The sequence below is a fragment of the Leptonychotes weddellii genome, chromosome 6, assembly GCF_054177405.1.
Source record: "Leptonychotes weddellii isolate Sample4059 chromosome 6, ASM5417740v2, whole genome shotgun sequence".
NCBI lineage: Eukaryota > Metazoa > Chordata > Mammalia > Carnivora > Phocidae > Leptonychotes > Leptonychotes weddellii.
Genome location: NC_138374.1, coordinates 112,482,206 through 112,499,507, shown reverse-complemented (window position 1 = coordinate 112,499,507; position 17,302 = coordinate 112,482,206). Strand labels below are relative to the sequence as shown.

Below are 17,302 nucleotides of genomic sequence, written 5' to 3'. Positions count from 1 at the left end.
TTGCCAGCCCCGTGCGCCTCCCTGCTTCTTCAGGCTGGACATCCTTTAGCCTGGAGGAATGGGCGCGGGGGAGGGGTAGTTGGTGCAGTCCCTCTGGCGCCATTTCCCAGCAGTGAAGCTGTGAGTCAGAAGGGTCACCTACTCTCGGAAGTCAGAGGGGACCTCCTAGAGGCAGGAAACCAGAGTTGAGCCCCAGAGAAATCCAGGGGCTGGTGGGCGGGACAGCAGCTTTGCAAAAGGCAGCACTATCATGCAGGAGGGCTACACCTGGAGCAAAAGCCTGGGTCGCCCAGCTTCCTTCCCTCTGGGCAGTTGCCTGGAGGTGATCTGGGAAATCTGGAACAAGACATAGGAGTTCAAATCCTGGGTCTGTTGCTTACATGCGGGGTGAGACTCATCCCCTGCCCCCCCTGCAAAACTGAAAAATAATAATAAAGCCCAGCTCACAAGTTTAGGAGAATGAAATGAGAATATGCATATAAAGTACCTGGTTCTCATAGATGGTCCATAAATGTCAGCTACCTCCCCACCTCTTATTTTAGTTGGAAGATGGGGAGAGACTGTCCAGGATCTGACTCAACACTCTGCGTGCCTGCTGCTCTGGGAGGGGTGACCTACTGGCCCCAGAAAGAGCTTCCTCTAGGTTCAAATGCTAATAAAAGGTGCAGGATGCCACCAGAGTCTCCTCCCTCTCCTCCTCCACCCTTGGGGCACTGCTGGTGGTGCCCTGTTTTCCATCAGGTTGGAGAGAGGGGTGTTGATTTGCCCTTGAAATTTGCCCTTGAAGTTATCATTGTTTTGGTTTGACTTTGGATGGAGACGTTATCTGTGCGGGTGAGTAGGGGAGCGAAGGGAGGAGGATGGCACCAACGGATACATCCTCAGACCCTAACCCACACCCTTGCCAAAATCTCTGACATAGTTTCATCATCACTGGAGGGTGATGCAAGAGGCTTGGAGTCTGACTCCCGTTCCCCCCCCCCCCCCCAGAGAGCATGATCCACATCTGGAGCTGCAGCTGGGTCCTCCCCTTGGGCTCTTTCCAGGGGAGGGAGCTGGTTGAAGTGTGGGAAGGGAGGGCAGCTGGTGAGGGCCCTGTGAATGGCCCCAATGTTGGGAGTTGGGGGGGGTGCGCAGGGAGAAGGTGTCTGGGCTCAGAGGGAGGGTAGGTGGAGTGGAAAGGGAATTGTGGCTTCTCAGAGCACTGTTCTTCTCCAACTCTGCCCTGTGCTTAAAGGCTCTAGGGCCCCCTCTTGTCCTTTATATCCATGTAAAGGCAGCTGCACTGCTCTGTCCCCTTCCCCACCCATCTGGCCCCTCCAGCCTCTACCCAGGTGCCTGGAGTTGAGTGCCCCCTTTGTTCTCTTGTCTCCCTGAGCAAGCAGCTCAGGCCTCCAACACTGACCTTCTGCCCCCACGGCCACGGCCACGACAGAGTGTGAGCCAGGTCCAGAAGGGTCATCTGTGGGTCATAAAGGTCAGTGGAACCGCCTTGGGGTAGCAGAGGGAGGAGCCCATCTGGGCGAGGAGCCTAGCCAGGAACCAACCAAAAGATGAATTTTAAAATGCTGCAGGGTGGAGGTGGCGGGAATTTTTGTTAGTCACCAGCAAGAATCTCCTTCAATAAAGGTTGACAAATTCACTGTTACAAATCAGAAGGGAAGCTTTCAGGGCGCTTTAAAAATATAAACCGCTAACCGCCCTGCGATGCTTTGAAGTGAGGCACTCCGCCCCGGGGAGACCTGGGCTCTTACCCCTTGCTTAGCCACCAAATCTGTGTGACCTTGGGTAGTTCCCCTCTCTGCGTCCCAGTGTCCTCTTTATGAAACGGAGGTCCCATCGAGGCTGAGGTTCTGCGACTCCGGGGGACAGAGGCTCCGGCGTGGTCAGCTTCTGGGCCCTCCTCCTCCCCGATCCTCCAATCCCGCCGGCCCCCCAGCGAGAGGGTGGACGCGAGCCAAGAGGTCCCTTTAAAGGCTCAAGTCCCGCCCCTGCTGCTGCCTCGGACCTTCGATTGGTGAATCCGGAGCGGGGCGGGGCCTGGCGCGGGCCCGGAGGGGCTGGGGGGCGGGGCCTGGGCCCGGCCGGCCCCCGCCCCCTTTGTTCGCGCTGCGGCGGGACGTGGCTGCGAGGGTGGGAGGTGTGTGCGCGCGTGTGCCGCGCCGTGGGGAGCGGCGGGTCGCGCCGCGGGCTGTCAGCTAGCTGCGCGCCGCCACCCGATGGCGCGAGGAGGCGCGCGGGCCCGGCCCCGTGGGGCCTCCCCCGGCCGCGGGTGAGCCCCTCGGCTTGCCGCCCGCGAGCATGTCACCTCCAGCCGCCGCGGCAGACTTCGCGAGCAGTGCCCGCGTCCCCGCCTCCCGCAGCCGCAGCCGCTGCCGCTGCCTGGGGCATCGGCCCCCAGACCCCCGCCCCTGATCCACGCCCAGACCCTAGAGCCAGAGGACCATGGCCGGCCAGGGGGACTGCTGCGTCAAGGTGGCCGTCAGGTAGGGACCGGCGGCGGGGCTGGGGGCGTGCGCGGAGGGGCTCTGGCTTTGTCTTGCGTGGGCGTGGGGCCGGGGGGCGCACTCCGGAGCCCTCACCCCGGGAGGAGGGGCCGGCATGGGCCAGGCAGGAGGGCGCCGTGCGCTGGACCGGCTGCCGCAGGAGATCGGCGGCCGGCGGGCTGCTGGAAGGTGGCTTTGTTTGGGTGGTAATTTCGGGCCCCTCTTGGGAGCCCTTAATGATCAGAAAATCGAATAAACAAGGAAATCCGGTATTTCACACCCAGCCCTGGCCCAGGCCGGAGCGTCTGTGTGTTTCCTCTTCGCCTACCCTTGGGGCTGCTGTCTCATACTGGGATATTGGGGCGGGGGGGGAATTTTCCCTTCATCCACCCCAGTCGGCTAGTTCTGTGCTCTTGGTCCAGCTAGGAGGGCGGGAACCGGTTCCGCAGACAAAGATCGATTGATTGAGTGCAGGGACAAATGGAAGGGCTGGGACGGTGCCTTGGCCTTCCGTGGGGAGTCAAGGGCTTTTGGAGAGAACTGTGCTGGCCCTGTCCCAAGAGGAGATGGAGCTAGGGCAGGGGGGAAGCGGTGTATCTTAGGTTCTACCTCTGAGAGGGCAGGAGGGTGTGACGCTGATACCCCATCTTCAGGCGCTCAGATAAGATGGAGGTAGGGTGGTGCATGGACTTATCTGGGACTTGCGGTGACATCCTGACAGAATTGAGGTGGGGAGAGGACATGGCTGGGGGGCTTCTATTGGGAGGGGTACACAGAAGTGCGAAGCAGGAAATAATGCAAAGTTGAGCCATATGTGTCCTTTGTGTTGGGCAGAGACGCTTTACACCACCCCACCTCTCCTTGTTTTTGTTTAGGGTTTTCTCTTTGAGAGGGGTCTGTTGATGGGAGAGGGCCAATCTGAGACTGGTCACCGAGGCAGGGATGGTGGAGAAATACAACCATCTCTGCCCCAGCCCTGTATGATGGGGGTGGGGGTATTGGGTCCAGGGCTGGGGTGGGTCTCTGAGACAGGTCTCTAGATTCCCTGGGTTGTAGGTGACCCAGATTCCAAGAGTCCATGGAAGTCACTCTAGACAGGGCCAGAGATGACTAGGGCAAAGCTTCCGCCTCCTGGCCCAGGGCAGATGCCTGCCCCCAGGCATCTGGCCAGTCCTCTGCGGCCCAGAGAGGAGGAGGGGACGGCCGATCGCAGCTCTGGGGTCAGGGAAGGGAGATTGAGGTGCCTCCCACCCATGCATCAGGCGGCCTCAGCATCACTTGAACACAGCCTTGCTGGCCCACAGCAGCCTGAGAGACAAAGAGGAGCCCTGCAGGTGCCTGGTGGGCTGGCCGGGGCGGGGCCAGGCTGCTGCTTGGGCTGACATTGCAGCAGGATCCTGTGGAGGTCGAGGGAGGGAGGTACAAGTGGGGGGGGGGGGAGTGAGAAATGTAAATATGACATCTGCAGCAGACTGGGAGAGTCCAAGTACATCATAAAAGGGAAATGAAGCCCTGGCCCCACTCACTGTGAACCAGGGCTGGGAAGGAAGGGACTTAGGGTGCTTGCTCCTCCCATGGGGGCTTTCCTTTAGACTCCATCTTATAGGAGAGAGCCAAACAAAGCCCCCTCTCCTACCACCACCGTCAGCCTCCCCAGACTAGATTGGGGCATGGTAAAGTGTGGGAAAGCCCCATGGGATTGGCACTTTATGCAGAGGAGTGAGGAAAAGCTGGTGTGGCCTTCTCAGCATCACCAAAAGAAGGTTTCTGAGACCCTTTCCAGAGAAGGGATTGTGCCTGCCCACTGTACCCAGTTCTTTGGGGGTGATGGGTATCATCCCTGCTTTCCACTCAGATTACTCTAGTAGTGTCCAGATGCGCCCACTCCTTGCCTCGAGTTGCTGATCTCGGATGGAGGGGTGGGGAGATTTGAACATCAGAAGAGCCAGGCTTTAGGGGGCTTCTGGAAGGTGAGGGCCCAGCCCACTTGTCCCCTCCCATTCCAGCATGAGTGCCCAGCTTGGCACACGCCAGACCTCAATGGGCAGCCGGCCGTGGAAGGCAGACAATGCCTGGACAGAACCCAGTTTCTAATCAAAGAGCTGAGTATAGGGCCAGACTAGGACTGGGGCTGGGACAGGGAGCAGATGGTGCCACTGAGGAGCTGTAGGGGAGATCCATGCTTTTGGATTCCCATCGACCCCCCATCCCAACCTCCAGAAGTCACTTGTCCCACCTCAAGGACTGGGTGGCAGGCTGGAGGAGAGTATTGGAGTAGGGCATTGTGGGGAAAGGCCAAGGCTTTGGAATTGCCAAGGGCCCAAACCGGTGTCAGGTTCAGCTGTCTGACTTCCTGGAAGTCCTTTCTTGTATCTAACTGAAGTGCTTTCTGAGTTCCCATGAGAATAACATGGCGAGCCCTGGGTCCAACTCTCGGGACAGGGAGGCCACGAATGAGACAGACTTGCTTTGGTGTGTGTGTATGCACGCGTACACATGCATGCCTGTGTAAGGGGGGACGTCCTGGCAGGGACTGCTAGACTAGGTGAGAAGTGCCAGGCCCAGGGCTCTTGGCCCTATAATCACCTTGGGAAGAGGATCAAAGCTGGCTGTCTGCAAATCTCCACAAGGCAGGCAGGGCTGGGGGAGAGCCAGAGGAGGAAACTTCAGAACTGGGGCTGTGGGATAAAGGGAGAAGGTCTAGGTGTGAACAGACCCTAAAAACCCTACCCCAGGCCTCCCTGGAGCCTGGCCCATCTGCCCCTGAACATCAGCTAGGTGCCTTTGTGTGGAGATTCCTAGGCCAGCCCCTCTCCAGCCTGCCCTGTGATCCCTTTATCCATTAATCCCCTGTAGATAGGGACTCAGCTCCCTGGGCCCAAGGATGGCCTAGAACCAGCCTCTCTCTACCTGGTAATGGGTGGGGGGTGAGGGGAAGGATGCTTGAGAGAGGTGAGGCTGAGCTGTGCCCTGCCCCAGGCTGCAACACAGGCCCTGCCCGACTAATGGGGGGCGGAGGGGAAGGGGTAGCTGTTAAGAAATGCAAGTTGGCAAAGTTGAAATTGCGGAAGGAAGTCAAGACACGTGGTATGTTTCTTTAAGACCCTTTCAAGCCCCCAGTTCTGAGCCCCCACCATGAGAGGAGCCCTCCATGGGTCCTAACCCCCCCAACCCCCCCCCCCCCCTCTTATCTTCTCCTGGTTTCCTTAAGCTTCTTTCCTTTCCTCGGCTGGGGCGGGGAGGTCCCTTTACAGGTCCCACATCCATCCGTGGACACTCCAGGGTGGAGTAGGGGCTGGAAGGGGCTGGAGGGACACCAGCCAGGGACCCAAGGGACAGTGTTAGATTGTACCCCTGTCCTTGCTCATTTGGGTTCTCTAGCCGTAGTTATTTCCAGAGCTTCCGGCTACTCTGAAATCTTGGTCAATGTCTGTCTAAATTTTGAATCAAAAGAACTGGTGGCTTGGGACGAAGAGACCAGAGAAGACAGAAAAAACTGCGTGAGGGTGGGATATGGGGGTGCCTTCAGAGTCCCATCCTCTGTTCTGGCAGCCCAAGGCCAGCCAGAGCCGATCAATGCCAACGGTGCCCCATGCTGCCCGTTTATATATCTGGGAAACCGAGGCCCAGACAGGACCTCCTGTGCCTGGAGACCTGAGAATCTTCGCGGTGGCCTCCTGCTGCAGAAATAGGGCTTATGTCATCACAAGGAAGTGGAGTGTAGTAACCACAGGCCCCGGAAACCATCCCCCCTCCACCCCCCAGCCAGCTTGCCCGACTAGCCTGAAGCTGATTGGATCTCCGCTCTTGAAACCCTCCGAATGGAGATGGGGTGGGGCGGGGGCTGAGGAAGTGGCAGAGGTGACATGAGCCTGCCACCCTTACTCTTACAGCTCTGGGGGCAAAGGGCAGGGCTGGGGCCAGTGCAGTTCACCCATTGGCTGGGTCATGGGGCTTCCTTTCTGTTTGCCCTGCTGGGCCTCAGATTCACCCGCGGGAGAATGGGAACAGCTGGTTTGTTCTCATTTGTTCATTTGTGAAAAGCAGTGGTTTGGATGAAGTAGAAGTCATACAGCCCATAAAGGGTTGGCTCCTGAGGAGTTGATGTGAATAAAATGTTTTAAAAATAAGCCCTAACTTAAAGTGTACCTAAGAGGTGTCTCTGGTTTGAGCTACAGTGAGTGAGTGTTAGGTACAGGGAAGAGTTTCCTTCCTCCCTCCCTCCCCACCGGAGCCCCACCAGCTAACTGACGTTATTCCCATTGTATGGATGAGCAAACACTCACAGCCAGTAAATGGTGGAATTTGGATTGGAACCCAGGGCAATCACTCTCCCTCCAAGCACATGCTCCTCAGACTGCTCTCAACCGCCTCCCAGTGCAGCTCTAATTAGCTTTTTGCTGTGAGTCTCTATGCCTCAGTTTCTCCATATGCCATAACCCACCTGTTGCCATAATGGCAATGTGGGAAAAGTACTTAGGAAGGTGTCCAGTACTATGCAGAGGGGGGACGTGTCTGAATTTCCCATTCTGGGGTTGGTTAGCATGGAGCTGCCTGTCCCCTCCATGGTCTTAGCTCCTCAGCCGTGCTATTCGCTCTTGTGTTTGGGGAGCTTTTCCCTTCCCACTGGGTAGAAGTCCGCCTGTTCTCTCTTTCCTTAGATCCATGCTACTATCCCTGGAATTTATTTTCCTGCTTGAGTTCCATCTTGCCACTCTCTAGGAAAGGAAATTCTGGGGGCAGCCCAGTTTCCTCTTGCTACCTCTACATGCCCCCACACCAGTCACACGGCAGAGCCCCGGGTGTCCTGGGATCTCCTCTCCTCACATTTTGCCCTCTAGACATAGCAGCCTGTTGAAGAAAGCCGGAGGGGCAACTGAGAGGCCTCTGGGCTGGAGAGGAGAGGATGCTTCCCTGCCCTGGGAGGTGAGCCAGGCTAGGGCTGGTCGGCCTTGGCCCCAGAGAGCTACCCCTCCATCCCTATGGGCTGGGGGTGGTGGAGCTCTGTGGGAAGGGCTGTGAAGCCCCATGGCAGGTGGCGGACCGTGGGTGGCAGTGTCCTGACCCCCAGAATACTCCCTCTTTCACCTCCGGCTGCTCTGGGGTGTGGAAGGGAGGCAGGGCCATGGTCCCCTGTCCCCAAATACCTGAGTCCCTATCCCTCTGCCTTGCGGGGTGGAAGCCCACCATCAGAGCAGTGGTGGAGGCCACTGTCCTTCCTCTAGGCTGGCTGGTCCTGCCTGACCCTGAGTTAAGGTGCATTGAGGAGAGCCTGGCAGTGGGGACTGGGGCCTGAGGACCGAGGACCAAGGACCAGGGCCAGTGTGCTGAGGGAGAGGCTCCCTGCTCCGCAGCGGCTGGCCTCTGCATTCCTCAGCAGGGGAGCGTCCCCAGGGCCCAGTTCCCACTGAGCTGTCCTCCACATGATGCACATGCCGCCACAGCTCTGGGCACTCCCTGCTCAGCCCCCACTCTGCAGAGTCTCCCGTCTCCTGGGAGGTCATGGGAAACCGCTGCCAGATGCCCTGAGAAGGGAGTGGGACTGGAGAGCCAAGCTGGAGCGCCGCTGAGCAGCGCTTCCCTGAGCCGGGCTCGCCCCTCTTCCCAGGCCCCTGCGGCACAGGAGTTAGACCCACAGGAGTCGGACCGGTGGCTCAGGAAGCTCCTGGCTACTGCTCACGGCCAGGCCTGCCCGTCTTTCCAGCTACGACAGGGCCTGGCCCCCTCCCTCAGCTTCTCCTAGCATCTCCGCTCCCCAGCCTCTGACCCCTCGCCCCACTCTGCAGGGCCTGCTTCCTCTTATGCCCAGTTTCAGCCTCTCAGGGGGGTGTCCTGGGGCACAGCTGAGATCCTGATGCCCTAGGGGCCACGAACAAGACTCTACCCCAGGTTCCCTCCCCTGTCGGACTGTCTGTCCCTGGTTGTGACTCAGAAGCTAGTGGCCACGACTTGGATATACTGAAAGAGAAAGGTCAAGGACATCTGAGGAAGGAGTGGGGGCTGAACCCCAGGTGCCCTGAATCGACATCCCAAGGCGTTGTCTTGGAGTGTCTGCACCCTCTCCCTGTGCACTTGGGAACATGTTTGGGGGCAGAAGTCAAGCACAGAGGGTTGACAGACCCATTTCACCAGATCTGCTAGGGCCTCATAAACCCACGCTTTTTGACCGTCACCACAGTACAAAGCCTCCTTGTTTGGGGGTCCTAAGCCAGCCTGGGTCTTTTTCCTGAGGGCAGTCAGTCTCAGGAGGACTGTGCTGATGGAGGAGGGTCTGAGAGGCCCGGAGAAGGTCCCGTGACAGGGCGACAAGACCCTCTGGCTATCACAGGGCTCTGGTGTCTCCCCACTCCATATCCCTGCAGCTAAGAGCCAGCACCCCCAATTGGGTCTCTCCACCAGAGAGGAGCAGCTTCTCTGGGAAGATGCCTTCTCTGGGCTAAGTCAGCTAAAAGGCCCTGGGTGTCTGGGAGCCAGACTCCCCTGAGAGAGCAGGGATTTTGCTTCCAGCCGCCTTCCCCAGAGCTGGCAGGCTGCCACGGGGAGGAGGAGGAGAGGATGCTCATTAGAGTGGGGGTGTAGACACCCTCTTTCTGCTGCTGAGGGGAGCTGCCTTCCTCTGGCAGGGAAGCAGCCTCCTGGGTTCTTGGCTCCATGCTTCTCCATGCTCTAGGCCTTGGCTCTCTTAACTCTACAAAACGGGGGAAATGCTTTCCCAGCAGAGTGCGCCTGGTACTGCCCGCAGCTGTTGGTAGGATCAGTCCAGGGATTCTCTGAGGGGATCATTTTTCTCCAGTCCAACCTCTCTCCTGCCCTGGTGCAGGGCTGCTCAGTGGGTGCAGCAGGATTGGGCAGGGGCAGGCTTGGCTTGCATTTCATTTCCACCATTATGAATTGTGTGACTCTGGGCTGGTGAAATTTCACTTTTCCAAGCCTCGGTAAAATGGGGCAAATGCCCTTGCTCCCCAGGGCTGTTATAACCCATTACATGTGTTCATGTATGTAAATGAGCTCGGCACCTAGGTTCTCAAAACGTGTTAGGTATTGTCCTGATCAGACAAGGCACTGGTGTGCAGAATGCAGAGAAGCAAGAGTGGTATCAGTGACTATGATTTCTGAGGAGAAAGATTCCAAAGAATCCCAGGCTCCCCTTTCCCCTGGCTTAGCAATCTTTGCGGGCAGGAAGTTCATTTTGCTAGCTTATCTAAATCCCTGCTGCTGTAGCTGAGTTCCCTTTGATCTGTCACCGATGAGGAAGAGCTGGTCCCTGGCAGGTCACAGCATGGCTAAGTGACTCAGTGTGCCAGGCAGACTAGAGGGGAGCGCCCCCCGCCCCCGCCAAACTCACTTCCACACAACAGCTCAGCTCCAGTTGACCCCTGCTGCCCTGCGGTTGGAGCCAGGCAAACCACTTGGGGCTGGGCAGAAGGGAGGTCATTGGATCTGGCCAACCTCAGGCTTGGGGGCAGCGCACCTAGAGACCAGGGGATGAACTTCCTCATTTCTCTGTTTCTCCTTGGGGCTGTTCCACTAGCCTCTGGGGGCTCCTTTTCAGGATTCCAGAAAGGCATTAAGGGTCCTATAGAAGAAAAGAGCAGATAGGCTCATACCCCCTGGGGCTTCTTACAAAGGGGCTGGTTATGGTGGTTATTTTGGCCCTCAGAGGGGTGATTCCAGCCCAAGTCCCTGGTTCTTCTCAAAGCCTTTGAGGGAGAGCCTGGTGAGAGGGTGTCTCCCAGCCTGGAAGTCCCCAAAGTGCAAATTACTCACAAGTGGGCAGCTATGCGTGCTAGTTCTCTCCAGCTCTCCTTCTGGATTGAATCTTTGGGACTGATGGCTAGTAAAGGTAGTCTTCCTAGGAGACCTTGTTATTTATTATCTATGTGACCTTGAGCCCAGTTAATTTCCTCTGAACTCTCATTTGTAAATTAGGAGCAAAAACACCCCCTTAGAACGAAATGATTTGTGTAATGATCTAGCGTGCAAAGCTTCGTAGGTACAGAGTCTAGCAAAAAGGCAGTCTTGTTCCATGAGTGTGGGAAGTTACTAACTGGGGAAGTTGAGTAAGCAGAGATGTAAAGGGGTTCCAGTTGCTAGCAAAGAAAGGCATCAGGAATCACAGACCATACATCATAATTGTAAGAATTTTTTAGGACTCTGGAACAGTTCTTGGTTAGTTATTTTAATATCACAGCGTGTGACCTCTCAGTGACAAAACTCTTCAAATAGGAAGAGCCTGGGGCTGCCCCCTTAAGAGCTCCAGGAGCTCCTAACTGACTGGGGGGCAACTCAAGTTAAGAGCCCAGGGAGGGGCCCTAGCCGGCTGATTGGGTGGGACTAATTTCACCTGAGAGGCCGAGCCAACCCTTAGGAGTCCAAGGTTACTGGGCGGAGCCCTCGGGGGCAGTGATTGGCTGGCTTTGTGTGATGTCACCGAGAAAGGGGCACGGGTGAGGGGGGCTAGCCCATCCTCCCCCCACCCACCACGGCGCGGGTAGGGTGTGGGGCGCTGGGCACGTTACCCGTCGCAGAGGGAGTTGTTCTCCTTGGCAGCCCTTCAGCATCCCCCGGGGCCTTCCTCCTCCCCGTCTCCTCTGTCCTCCCCTTCCGCCCTGTCCTCCTGGTTTCGCAAAGGGCTGTGGAAGCGCTGAGCTCAGCTCTTCCCGCAGCGCCCGGCTCGGGTTCGCGGCCTTTGTCCGGCCGTCGCCGCCGCCGCCGCCGCCGCCGCCGGGGTTACGGACGGGTGGGGGGCCGGGCCCGAGCCGCCTGCGCGTCGCTCGGCCCGGGTGCCCGCTTCCCCGGCGGTGGGGGAGGGATATGAAAATAACTACCCACATCACACCAGCTCCCACTCAATTGTGAGCAGAGGAAGCTCAGCGGCCGCGCGCCGGTGCCAGATCCTGCCTCTGAAAAGCCCTGGGCCCTTTCTCGCTCTCGCGCCCGCTCCCACCGCCGCTCGGGGCTGCGGGGTGCCAAGTGGCAAATAGACCGGGCTCTGTTCGGGGAGATTCCGGGAGCGTTTCTGCGCGGGGCTGTCCGGCCCGCCCCCTTCCCTCCCGGCCCGGACCTTGGGAAGGGATGGAGGGCGCTTTGCAGGCGTGGGGCTTGGGGTGAGAGTCAGGAGGTCCCTGGACAGAAATGATACTGGATGTGTTGTCCACAAAACTACCGATGAAATGCAGCTGGCCCGCAGGGCCATAGTTTGCCGATCTGAGCTTTTCAAATATTGCATTAAATTATAATTTATCTTCATTACTGAGTTTTTTTCATACCCCGTTAAGTTTTGCACTTGTGGCAAATACCTCACTTCATCCTAGTCCTGGATCTGGTCCACGGCTCCTGGGACTTGCAAGACCCTAGAAACTGGTTTCCATCCCTGATCCCCGCCCCCCATGCCCCCCAGGAAGGACGAGGTCTGTGAGTGGCTCCCACCCCTGCCACCCTGCTTTAACGGGAAGCGGCTGCCTTCCCCTTATCCCGTTATCTGGGGCGGGTTGGGGCTGGCTGAGGCCACTGCTGCTTTGAGGGCAGCCCACAGAAGTGACCTCACCCAGGGTGGGGCCGGGGAGGAGGCTGCTGGAGGGGAAGGTGAAGGCGTTCTTAGAAAGTTAAAACTGGGAGGAGATCATCTAGAGAACCCAGGAGAAAGCAAGCGTGGCTCCTGAACCAGAAGAGGGTGGGGGCAGGGGCTGGTCCAGGACCCCGGACTTGATCTCCCAGCCCTCTGGTCTCCTCCCTGTGGGGTGCAGGTGTGAATGCTCTGCTGGGCAGGGTGTGGTGAGGAGGGAGCCCCAGGAGAGCTGGGACACGATGTCTGCCCCTGCTGGATGGCCAGCCCTGAACAGATGGAGCAGCGTTCCTTCCGGAGTGCCTCCCTGGCCCTGATGGAGGTGCTGTGGGAGAAAGCTTATCTATCCATGTGGGGATGGAGAGTTTCCCAGGCAGGAGGTCGCTGGAGAAGCAGAAGAGCCTGTAGGTTTCATAGTCAGGCAGAGCAGTTGATGCCCATCTTCCCTGTATTTACTGTGTGTGTCTGACTTTAACTACTTCAAGCCTCAACTTTCCTCTCTGGAAAATGGGCATGGAAATCCTGAGCTCATTGCATCACTTAAGTGAGGTAGTCTGTAGCGGGTGCCTGGCCCAGCTAGCACATGGAAAGCACACATAAAATCTTAATTCTCTTTTTCTTCTACCTCCGGTTACTCAATCAAGTCCCATTCCTGGGACCAACACTCTCCCTCGTCCAGGTCAGTTGCTTTGGGAATTAGTGACTCTTCCTGAGCCCATGTCCTCTGTCTCCCAGCGGGTACCCTTTTCTCTGGGTAACATTGCTCACCCATCTGTACCCTGCAAAGCTCCCTGGTGCTTCAGATGGGCCAGCCTGGGGCTGGCTGGCTCTCTCTGACCACAGAGACCCCCGCATCAAGATGTGCTGGGCCTCACGTTCCAGGATGAGCGCCGCAGGGTGAATGCCTGACTGATTCCATAATTCCTGGACCCTAAAACTCTGGAGCCCCTCTTCTCCATCCCCTTGCCCAGACTGCTCTTCTGCCAGCTCTCCTATTCCTGGCAGGTGGGCTCCGCCGTGTTCTTGGGGCTGGTTGTTGAAGGAGAAGCATCCCCTCTCCCGGATGGGCTCTGCCAGGCAGGGCTTCTGCTCCCCCTCCCCTGCTCCCACTGTCTCCAGGGACCCTGATTCGATTTCCTCCAATCACCAGCACTGCCATCTGCCTGGGGTAATTAAATGGTATTTGAACTGGATCCAGAAATCCTATCACAAGCAGCCCACATGGTAGGGAGGGTGTCTTCCGGAGTTGGTGGTAGCCAGCAATGCTGGAAGCTCCTCAGAGGCTGCCCAGGCCAGACCCTTGGTTCACCTGGGAGCCCCTGGATGGCCCTGGGCAGTAAGTGTTTGGTCCTGGGTCCCAGAGGCCCAGGGGCAGAGCCAGCTCTGAGGGCCAGAGCTCCTGCTTCCTACCTGGTGCCTGTGTGCCGTGCCATGCCCCCTCCTCTGGAGTTGCGGCTGGGGCTCCCTGTGTCATGAGCCGTTTCTTCCCCCCGGCCCCCTGAGCCCTGCCTATAGGGACACGGTAGCACAGAAATAGTGGAGAGGCAGTGCACACACACTGTTCGAGCCCCACTCTGCCCCTCACTATCTACGGCTGGCTGGGCACCATCTCATTTCCTCCCCTACAAACCGGGGTAGTAGTATTCACCGCAGGTGTTCTCTTGAGAATCAAGAGTTAGTATATGTCAGTGCGTAGACCCCCCGGGTACGTAGCGAGTGCGAATTTGTGTCAGTTGTCACTATCAGTGGTCGAGGTAGGGGAACTGCTGGCCCAGACCTCTTACTGGTGGGTCAAGTTTCTGGTCTGCAGGTTCTGGAGAGGACAAGCAGGAATCAGCTGCTCCCTTCCCAGTCAGAAACCAGTTCAGGGGGGACACCGAGAGGCTGGGTTCTAATTTCAACTTGACATGGAACAGCTGGATAGTGTGGATGAAGGTGGTAATCCTCCATTCCTGTCAGCCTCAGTGAGGGGAGAGCCACTGACCTGTGAGGACCTGTTGACACCGAAGGGAAAACACTTCTGGAGAAAACCCAGGCTACCATCTATGGTGTGGACTTGGCCTGGTGCAGCTAACTCCCCCCAAAATGCTCCCCTGGCACTTACCCCCCTCCCCAGTCCCCTGTGACCCTCTTGCAGCAAAGTGCAGGCAACAGGCTGAGGGGAGCACCTCCCCTGGCTTGAAGCTCTGAGTGGGCCTTGGGGGCTGGGGCAGCCCCAGACAGGGACAGGATGGCGACTTGGTGGCCCTGCCTCTGTGGCGAGGTCCCCCTCCGCCCTGGATGCATGCTGGCCTGGCCCTCTCACTCTTTTCTTCTCTTGGTAAATGTTGGCTTTGGGAAAGGGAGCCTGACAAGCAGCTCATTGTGATCGCCTGGCTGATAGGGCTGGCTTGTGTGAGCCCAGGAGCATTAGTGCCTAACCCACCCCCACCCCCTTTCGCTTTAGGCATTTGGGAAGTGCTTTTCTGCCTGTCTGTACAGCGCATGCTCACTGACTCACACTTGGTTGCCATGGGGACCTTGTCATGGCAATGGCTGCTTAGAGGAGGGAGAAGAGGTGGCTGGATGGAGATAGCCCTATTTATGGCTGGCTCCCACTCAGCCCTGGTGCCACTTTTCTTCCTCTCGTAAGGGAGCCCAGCAGGAGCTGGGATTGGGCCCCTCCTGTGGCCGGCCTGGTGTCCCTTGTAGAGGGTCCTGCCCTTCTCAGCCGACTTTTGCCTTGGCCTGGTCTGGCGGGGTCGTGCTTGGTCTGGTACCTGAGAATGTTCTGCCAGGCTCTGGCATCCGAGAGGGGGCTCTGCAGCTGGAGGACTCTTGCAGCCCCTGCAGGCCTTGGCAGAAGATGGGGTCTGCTCTTTAATTCATTCCGGGGTTGGGGGGCAGCCAGGCCTGTCCCTCCCCACCCTGGTGCTGAGCCTTACCTCCCAGAAGGGGGCAAGCTGTCTTCTCTTCCTGATCTGTGGGACACTGATATCTAGGGCTCCCCTTTCAATCAGGAGTATGCGCTCTGACGTCAGACCAGAGGTTTGTTCTGTCACGCCCCCTACCCACCCCCCTCCCGTACAATCTTGGGCAAGTCACTTAAACTCTGTCAGCCTCCATTTTCTCATCTGTAAAGATAGGCAAATAGTATGTACCTCACAGATTTATAGTGAAGAATACATGAATTCATTTATGTAAAATACTTTTAACCTGGATCCCATACGTAGAGTACTTGATAAATGTTAGCAACCGCTCAATAAATGTTTGGGTGGAGTGGATATTATTCTTACGATTAGTATTACTGTATTGTTATAAAAGTTGCCTTGGTCCTCTGGGGAGGCTCCTGAGCTTCCTTCCTTCTCTTCCAGCTTCTGGGGGCTGGAGGGGGCCTGGGGAAGTGGAAGCATGGCAGGCAGCGTGAGGGAGGAGGGCACCGCAGTCCCCCACCGGCTGGGTCTGACCCAGGGCTCTCCCCACTTCCTGAGCAGGATTCGGCCCCAGCTGTCAAAGGAGAAGATTGAGGGCTGTCACATCTGCACCTCTGTCACCCCCGGGGAGCCCCAGGTCCTTCTGGGGAAGGACAAGGCCTTCACCTATGACTTTGTCTTCGACCTGGACACCTGGCAGGAACAGATCTATTCGACCTGTGTGAGCAAGCTCATCGAGGGCTGCTTCGAGGGCTACAATGCCACAGTGCTGGCCTATGGGCAGGTAAGCCGCCTGCACTCCCACCCGTGGCCCCTCCAACTCTGGTCTCCCCAGCTGGTGGGAGAGAGCACCCCCTCCCCCTTCAGACCGGTGGAGATGGAGCTGCGGTTTTGTCTATTGTCCCAGCATGCTGCCACGCTGGAGGGAGGCTGTCACTCCGAGGAGACTCCCTCAGGGTGTGGCTTGGGGACCAGGAGGGGCCGGTGACCTGGGTACGTGGTAAGGGAAGTCCGCCTGGCCAGGGGTCCCCGGGCTTGCTGGTGGCCCCCCGAGGGTGCTAACACCCTCATTCCACCCTTGCTGATGCAGACAGGGGCCGGGAAGACATACACGATGGGCACCGGCTTCGACACGGCGACATCGGAGGAGGAGCAGGGCATCATCCCGAGGGCCATTGCACACCTCTTTGGGGGCATTGCAGAGCGCAAGCGGCGGGCACAGGAGCGGGGTGTGGCCGGGCCTGAGTTCAAAGTCAGCGCGCAGTTCCTGGAGGTACTGTGGCCTCGTAGTGGGGGCGGGAGGGAGATTTGGGGGACAGCAAGACCATGGAGGTTGGGCTTACCCCCAGGACAGTGGAATGAGCCTAGGCAAGCCATGGCAGCATCTATAGCTGCTGAGGATCCTGCTGCTGGAAATATCCAAGCAAGAGCTAGAAGACCTCTTGGTGGGACACTCTGAAGAGGCTTCCTGTGTCAGAAGGGGCTTGAGCCACTGAGAACCTTTAAGATCTCTTCAAACCCTGAGTGATGGTCAGCTCTGACACTTATTAGCTGTGTGACCTTGGGCATGTCGTGTCACCACTGCACGATGGCTAGAATATCTATTTCCTTGTGGGTGCTGTGAGGATGGCATGGAAGCATGTGCCTGGCACGTAGTGAGAACTCTAGTTCCTGCCCATCCTTCCAGCCTTGGCCAGGTTGCTCCCCAGCCTCAGAGCGGTCTGCCTTGTCCCTTTCTGGCCCAGGTTCTTACTGACCCTCCTAGTCTTCTCTGACCTCAGGGGAGGGAGGTCCTCCAGAAGGAGCTTTTCTTTGCAACTGGCCCTGCCTCTCTCTGGGAGAATGTCTGTGTGCCAAGCCAGGCTTTTGGCATCTGGGGACTTTGCGGGTAGAGGAAGGAATCTTTGGCCTATCGAGGGGCCTCTCAGAAGGGTCTCTAAGAAAGCAGGTGTTCTAGATACTTCTCATGAGTGCCTGACTTGACCAGGCTCCTCCTTTAGGACACTTGAACCAGGTGGCTTCAGTTCTCAGCATCTGAAACCCCAACCCATTGACCTCCCCCACCCCACCGGCTCTGGGTCATTTGCTGGGTATGGGGCTGCCCTGGGCTCTGACTGTACTCAGGTTGTCCTCTGAGGGAGGGATGTGGCTCGAGCCCTCTCTAGGGTTTCCATGGCCCACCCTGCCCACTGCACCACTATGACTACCTCCTGGGTACTCAGAGTGGCTGCTTTCCCCTTAGGGGACCCTGTATTTTAGACTTGAGAGTTTTTCTTCGTCCTCCTGGACTTTTGCTTCTGATAAAGTGACTACCTCTGTGTGTGTGTGTGTGTGTGTGT

The 17,302-nt window shown here is 57.7% G+C and overlaps 1 protein-coding gene across 4 annotated transcripts in view; it reads left to right on the top strand.

The window, feature by feature from the left end:
- The first annotated feature begins 2,158 nt into the window (after positions 1–2,158).
- Positions 2,159–17,302, top strand: part of KIF21B (kinesin family member 21B) — a 49,564-nt gene continuing 34,420 nt past the window's right edge. For 2 of the 4 annotated variants that reach the window (XM_081824971.1, XM_081824970.1), the window contains exons 1-3: positions 2,161–2,486; positions 15,525–15,747; positions 16,054–16,236. In XM_081824971.1, coding sequence (XP_081681097.1) covers positions 2,446–2,486; positions 15,525–15,747; positions 16,054–16,236 — 447 coding nt within the window. In that variant the 5' untranslated portion in view covers positions 2,161–2,445. Of the gene's footprint in view, positions 2,487–15,524; positions 15,748–16,053; positions 16,237–17,302 lie in introns of all 4 variants that reach the window. The other 2 variants (XR_014146542.1, XR_014146543.1) reach the window with 2 other exon arrangements.